The sequence below is a fragment of the Somniosus microcephalus genome, chromosome 7 (assembly GCF_052327205.1).
Source record: "Somniosus microcephalus isolate GS21.2 chromosome 7, FLI_Smic_1.0, whole genome shotgun sequence".
In the NCBI taxonomy this organism is placed as follows: domain Eukaryota; kingdom Metazoa; phylum Chordata; class Chondrichthyes; order Squaliformes; family Somniosidae; genus Somniosus; species Somniosus microcephalus.
In genome coordinates this window covers 69,302,028-69,309,348 of record NC_140993.1, presented here as the reverse complement: position 1 = coordinate 69,309,348, position 7,321 = coordinate 69,302,028, and the positions used below count along the sequence as shown (strand labels likewise).

The 7,321-nt window shown below is 47.7% G+C and overlaps 1 protein-coding gene across 2 annotated transcripts in view; it reads left to right on the top strand.

Annotated features, from left to right (window-relative positions):
* The first annotated feature begins 1,863 nt into the window (after positions 1-1,863).
* The window catches only part of tbrg4 (transforming growth factor beta regulator 4), a 51,445-nt gene continuing 45,987 nt past the window's right edge, over positions 1,864-7,321 (top strand). The window contains exon 1 of one of the 2 annotated variants that reach the window (XM_085992549.1): positions 1,864-1,965. Coding sequence is in view for 1 of the 2 variants with exons in the window: in XM_085992548.1 (XP_085848674.1) it covers positions 3,091-3,112 (22 nt within the window). In the remaining variant the exon portion in view is untranslated. Of the gene's footprint in view, positions 1,966-2,937; positions 3,113-7,321 lie in introns of those variants that run through there. The other variant, XM_085992548.1, reaches the window with a different exon arrangement.

The window sequence follows — 7,321 nt, the reverse complement described above, 5'->3', positions numbered from 1 at the left end:
GCAGCCTGGTCTGCCTGTGTCTGCCTTTTTCGATCGCTAGGCTATGTTCGCTAAGTCTGTACCTTGTCAAGGTTCTTCTCAGTTTGTTATCCTTTACCATGGTCAGGTAATCAGCTATGTTGTATTGTCTGTTTAGGGCCAAGTAGCAATTGAGTTTGCTTTGGGTTTTTGTTGTTTCTGCCCAATATGACAGATACTTTTCCTTTTGCTTAGCAACGATTGTGTTGGGTCGAATTCTTTGTGTTACCCTGTCACTGTCCTGGGGCTGGTTATTGTTAGTATTGTTATTAGTTACTTCACTGAGTCCCAGGACTAGTTGACTGAGGGTATTCTTCTTTATGGTCAGCTCTTGGCATTTCAGGGCGTCGTAGTGATAGCATTGGGGGTTGCTCATTTGTAGGTGATTCCAAAATTTGGTGGCTCTTTTTTGGATAGTGATTATTAATGGGTATTGGCCTAGTTCCGCCCTGCATGCGTTGTTTACTGTTTTCCTTTGAGTCCGGAGGATACTTTTACAGAATTCCGCATGTAGGATCTCAATTGGGTGTTTGTCCCATTTTGCAAAATCTTGTTGTGTTAGTGGTCCCCAGACCTCACTGCCATAGAGTCGCAATTGGTTCAATTACTGATTTGAAAATTTTGAGCCAAATGCTAATTGGGATTTCTATTTGGATTGATTTTTTGATGGCATAGAAAGCCCTTCTTGCTTTCTCTTTCAGTTCATTCACAGCCAGTTTGAAGTTTCCCGTAGAACTGATTTTTAAGCCCAAGTATGTGTAGTGAGTGGTTTGTTCAACTTTGGTTGTTTCTACTGTGAAATTTATTGTGGGTCCATGTTGTTTGGATCTTTGCTGGAACACAAGGACTTTGGTTTTTTGGGGATTTATTGTCAGGGCCCAAGTCTGGTAGTACGACTCCAGCAGGTCCAGGTTCTGCTGTAGACCCTCTTAGTTGGTGACAGCAGAACCAGGTCGTCGGCATAGAGGAGGAATTTAACCTTGGATTCATATAGGGTGAGGCCGGGTGCTGTAGATTGTTCAAGTAGTTTTGCCAATCCATTAATGTAAATATTAAAGAGTGTCGGTGAGATTGGCGAGCCCTGCGTCACCCCCCGCCCCTGTGGGAAGTATTTTGTTTGTTTGTCTCCAATTTTAACTGCACATTTATTGTTTGTATACATTGATTTAATTACATCATATGTTTTTCCTCCTACCCCGCTTTCGATAAGTTTCAGGAATAAACCGTCATGCCAGATGGAGTCGAAAGCCTTCTGGAAATCTACAAAGCATGCGTAGATTTTGCTTTTGTTATGGTGAACGTGTTTGTCAATTAGGGTCTGTAGGGTGAAGATATGATCGGATGTTCTATGGTTTGGCAGGAATCCAATTTGGCTTTTACTCAAGACATTGTGCTCTTCAAGGAAGTTTATAAGTCTTTTGTTTACTTTTACTCAAGACATTGTGCTCTTCAAGGAAGTTTATAAGTCTTTTGTTTATGATGCTACAGAATACCTTCCCAGGTTACTGTTTACACAGATGCCTCGATAGTTGTTTGGGTCGATTTGTCCCCACTTTTGTATATGGGTGTTATGAGTCCTTTGTTCAGATGTCAGGGAAATAACCGACACTCAGAACCAAGTTGAAGAGTTTTAGGATAGCCAGTTTCAGTTTGTCGTCTGCGTGTTCAATCATCTCCCTCCCCTCTCCCCCCCCCCTCTCCCCCCCCCCCCCCTCTCCCCCCCCCTCTCTCCCCTCCTACTGCACTTGCTTAAAACCTGTTAACATTTCTTACTTTTTCCAGTTCTGACAAAAGGTCATTGACCTGAACGTTAACTCTATTTCTCTCTCCACAGATGCTGCCTGACCTGCTGAGTGTTTCCAGCATCTGCAGTATTTTCATTTTGTATCTGTGTAGTTTGGAACTATTTGTGTCACAAACAGGAAGATGCTGATTGAACACGTTCCTGTAGAACACAATTTTAAAACTGGGGAAACATCAATTTGCTCCAAACAAGTTTGTTCATACTTTTCATCACCGCCACCTATCGCTTCTCAGGATACCCCTCAATCTGTTGCTACATTTTTGGGCTTCTGCGCTAGTATTTTCTGGGGTTCAGCATCACTACTCACTCCCGTAAGCCCCATGGACCTTAGTATGCTTTTACCTGCCCAATATCTAGATGCACATAGCGAGGCCCAGGGTCAAACCGAGATCTCTTGCTGCTGTAGCCCGGCTCAGTGGGAGTGTTATCATTTGCCACTTTATCGTCTCCTTGTCTTTGGTTAGGCGGTTAAATATTTACTCTAAACCAAGGCTCGGTATAAACTAAATACAAATTTATTTAACATTTAACAGGAAAATAACAAGTACTCAATACATCAGTATTTATAGTAACTGCAAACTTCACAGTTCCCTGAAAATTCAGAGCAATAAAGATGCTTACCTTGCAACGTTAAAAATAAAATTGGTCTTTGAAACATAGTCACTTTTTACGTGGCAAAAGTACCAAGAGTTACTGCTCAGTCCAATTTGTTTGCTGTCTTCAGGCTGACTCCTGATTGGCATAAAGTCCGCCACAGGTATATCCCACACTGCCTTTTGAAGATATTCCAAACAACATTAGACAATCCATCTAGGAACGTTAGGAACAGGAGTAAGCCAATTAGCCCTCAAGCCTACTCCGCATTTAATTTGTTCATGGCTGATCTGCACCCCAGTTCCATTTACCCGCCTTAGTTCCATATACCTTGATACCCTCGCCTAACAAAAAATCTATTGCTCCCAGTCTTGGAAAGCTTCAACCGTCCAGCATCCACAGCCTTTTGAGCAAGAGACTTCTAGATTTTCTTTGTGTGAAAACGTGCTTCCTGCTTTCTTTCCTGAATGGCCTAGCTTTAATTTTAAGATTATGCCCCCTTGTTCTTGACTCCCTCACCTTTCGTAATTACATTAGATTCACAGGATGGCAAGTGCGTGGAGAGTATGTACTCAGAATGCTTCTGGCTCTTGCAGCAAAATACCAGGCCTGCCTATATCCGACCAAAGTGTCCAACTGAATAGAATGACATCTCAGCAGAAAAGTTTCAGGAAATGCTCCTAAGAAATAATGCAGGTGAACTCACCCTTTTACATCCTGGAATGTACACTCCTACAACTTGAAACACAACGCCCCTCATAATTACCTTAGTGTGTACCCAGGCCAGCACTGAAGTAGCTGGTAGATAATCAGACAAAAAAAGCTAATTTTTATCACCCCTTCTCTCCAAAACTTGTTTAATTGTCCCCTGAACCCCTTTATATTATCTGTTTCAATGACCTCTCCCTTTAAGTGAAAAAGTTCTGCCTGACTTCCAGATTTTTTATTTTGTGCCTCCCTGCCCCCAGCCTTCAGCTTTGCCATTTGTCTTGGCAACCGTGGAAACCTCTGTTAAACCACCTTGAAATCTCCACTTTTCCAAAGAAGTAAGTATTGCCGTTGAATCATAGAATAATACTGCACAGTAGGAGGCCATTCGGCTCCTCGTGCCTGTGCCGGCTCTTTGGTAGAGCTATCCAATTAGTCCCACCCCACCGCTCTTTCCCCATAGCCCTGTAAATTTGTTCCTTTCAAGTATTTATCCAATTCTCTTTTAAATGTTACTATTGAACCTGCTTCCGCCACCCTTTCAGGCCGTGCATTCCAGATCATAACAACTCGCTGAGTAAAGAAAGGTTTCCTCTTGTCGTCTCAATCTTATTAAATCTGTGTCCTCTGGTTACCGACCCTCCTTCCTCTGGTTACCGACCCTCCTTCCTCTGGTTACCGACCCTCCTTCCTCTGGTTACCGACTGATGGGCCTTCAATAACCACAAAACTAGAAGTTATAGACTTAAACAAGTTGGCTTTTAATCACTAAGATCAGAGCTAACATCTCAACACGCCGACTGGTTCACAGGAATGAGTCATACAGATCCTGGGATCTTTATGTAAGAGAAGTCAGGGGCGGAGCCAAGAGCCAAGACCTGGAACCTCCCAGGTTAGTCGGGAAAGAGGAAGTGAAACTATACACAGTGGGGGAGGGTAATATACATGAGTGCAAAACGAATACAGGATCAAGACAAACAGATTTCATTACACCGACCCTCCTTCCTCTGGTTACCGACGCTCCTTCCTCTGGTTACCGACCCTCCTTCCTCTGGTTACCGACCCTCCTTCCTCTGGTTACCGACCCTCCTTCCTCTGGTTACCGACCCTCCTTCCTCTGGTTACCGACCCTCCTTCCTCTGGTTACCGACCCTCCTTCCTCTGGTTACCGACCCTCCTTCCTCTGGTTACCGACCCTCCTTCCTCTGGTTACCGACCCTCCTTCCTCTGGTTACCGACCCTCCTTCCTCTGGTTACCGACCCTCCTTCCTCTGGTTACCGACCCTCATCCTCTGGTTACCGACCCTCCTTCCTCTGGTTACCCGCCCCCCCCTTCCTCTGGTTACCCGCCCCCCCTTCCTCTGGTTACCCGCCCCCCCTTCCTCTGGTTACCCGCCCCCCCTTCCTCTGGTTACCCGCCCCCCTTCCTCTGGTTACCCGCCCCCCTTCCTCTGGTTACCCGCCCCCCTTCCTCTGGTTACCCGCCCCCCTTCCTCTGGTTACCCGCCCCCCTTCCTCTGGTTACCCGCCCCCCTTCCTCTGGTTACCCGCCCCCCTTCCTCTGGTTACCCGCCCCCCTTCCTCTGGTTACCCGCCCCCCTTCCTCTGGTTACCCGCCCCCCTTCCTCTGGTTACCCGCCCCCCTTCCTCTGGTTACCCGCCCCCCTTCCTCTGGTTACCCGCCCCCCTTCCTCTGGTTACCCGCCCCCCTTCCTCTGGTTACCCGACCCCCTTCCTCTGGTTACCCGCCCCCCTTCCTCTGGTTACCCGCCCCCCTTCCTCTGGTGACCCGCCCCCCTTCCTCTGGTGACCCGCCCCCCTTCCTCTGGTGACCCGCCCCCCTTCCTCTGGTGACCCGCCCCCCTTCCTCTGGTGACCCGCCCCCCTCCCTCTGGTGACCCGCCCCCCTCCCTCTGGTGACCGGCCCCCCTCCCTCTGGTGACCGGCCCCCCTCCCTCCCTCTGGTGACCGGCCCCCCTCCCTCCCTCTGGTGACCGGCCCCCCTCCCTCCCTCTGGTGACCGGCCCCCCTCCCTCCCTCTGGTGACCGGCCCCCCTCCCTCCCTCTGGTGACCGGCCCCCCTCCCTCCCTCTGGTGACCGGCCCCCCTCCCTCTGGTGACCGGCCCCCCTCCCTCTGGTGACCGGCCCCCCTCCCTCTGGTGACCGGCCCCCCTCCCTCTGGTGAACTTCTCCAGTCTCTCCTCATGACTGAAGTCCCTCATCCCTGGTACCATACGAGTAAATGTCTTCTGCACCCTCTCTAAGACCTTGACATCCCTCCTGGTACTCAGAATTGACGTAACACTCCAGCTGAGGTCTAACCAGTGTTTAGCATAACTTCTATGCTTTTGTACTCTGTTCCTCCATTAATAAGGCCAAGGATCTTGTATGCCTTTATAACCACCTTCTCAACTTGTCCTAACACTTTCAAAGATTTGTGTACATGCACCCCCAAGTCTCCCTGTTCCTGCACCCTTTAAAATTGTACCATGTCGTTCATATTGCCGTTCCTCATTCTTCCTACCAAAATGTATCACTTTGCACTTAGAACATAAGAACTTGAGAAGCAGGAGTAGGCCATATGGCCCCTTGAGCCTGCTCTGCCATTCAGTAAGATCATGGCTGATCATCGACCTCAACTTCACTTTCCCACCCTATCCCCAAATCCCTTGATTCCCTTAGTACCCAAAAATCTATCGATTTCAGTCTTGAAACATAGAAGATAGGAGCAGGAGTAGGCCATTCGGCCCCTCGAGCCTGTTGCGCCCTTTAATGAGATCATGGCTGATCATCCAAATTCAGTACCCTGTCCTTGCTTTCTCCCTTGATCCCTTTAGCCTTAAGAAATATATCTAACTCCTTCTTGAATATATTTAATGAATTGGCCTCAACTGCCTTCTGTGGTAGAGAATTCCACAGGTTCACCACTCTCTGGGTGAAGAAATTCCTCCTCATCTCAGTCCTAAATGGCTTACCCCTTATCCTTAGACTGTGACCCCTAGTTCTGGACGACCCCTGGTTCTGGACTCCCCCGCCATCAGAACATCCTGCATCTAGTCTGTCTAGTCCTGTTAGAATTTTATAAGTTTCAATGCGATCCCCTCATTCTTCTAAACTCCAGCGAGTATAAGCCCAATCGACCCAATCTCTCCTCATACGTCATTCCTGCCATCCCAGGTATCAGTCTGGTGAATCTTCGCTGCACTCCCTCCATGGCAAGAACATCCTTCCTCAGATAAGGTGACCAAAACTGCACACAGTACTCAAGGTGTGGTCTCACCAAGGCCCTGTACAACTGCAGCAAGACATCCTTGCTCCTGTACTCGAATCCTCTCGCTATGAAGGCCAACATACCATTTGCCTTCTTAACCGCCTGCTGCACCTGCTTGCTTACCTTCAGCGACTGGTGCACAAGGACACCCAGGTCTTGTTGCACTTCCCCCTTTCCCAATCTATTGTTCAGATAATCTGTCTTCCTGTTTTTGCCACCGAAGTGGATAACCTCGCATTTATCCACATTATACTGCATTTGCCATGCATCTGCCCAATCACCCAACCTGTCCAAATCATACTGGAGTTTCTCTGCATCCTCCTCACAGCACACACGCCCACCCAGCTTTGTGTCGTCTGCAAACTTGGAGATATTACATCTAGTTCCCTCGTCTAGATCACTAATATATATTGTGAATAGCTGGGGTCCTAGCACCGATCCCTGCGGTACCCCACTAGTCACTGCCTGTCACTCTGAAAAAGACTGTTTATTCCAACTCTGCTTCCTGTCTGCCAACCCGTTCTCTATCCAAGACTATACCTTACCCCCAATCCCATGTGCTTTAACTTTGCACGCTAATCTCTTATGCGGGACCTTATTGAAAGCCTTCTGAAAGTCCAAATACACCACATCCACTGGTTCTCCCTTATCTATTCTACCAGTTACATCCTCAAAAAATTCCAGTAGATTAGTCAAGCATGATTTACCTTTTGTAAATCCATGTTGACTTTGTCCGATCTTGTCACTGTTTTCCAAGTGCTCTGCTATTACATCTTTTATAATGGACTCTAGCATTTTCCCCACTACCGATGTCAGACTTACCGGTCTATAATTCCCCGTTTTCTCTCTACCACCTTTTTTGAATAGTGGGGTAACATTAGCTACCCTCCAATCCATGGGAACTGTTCCAGAGTCTATAGAATTT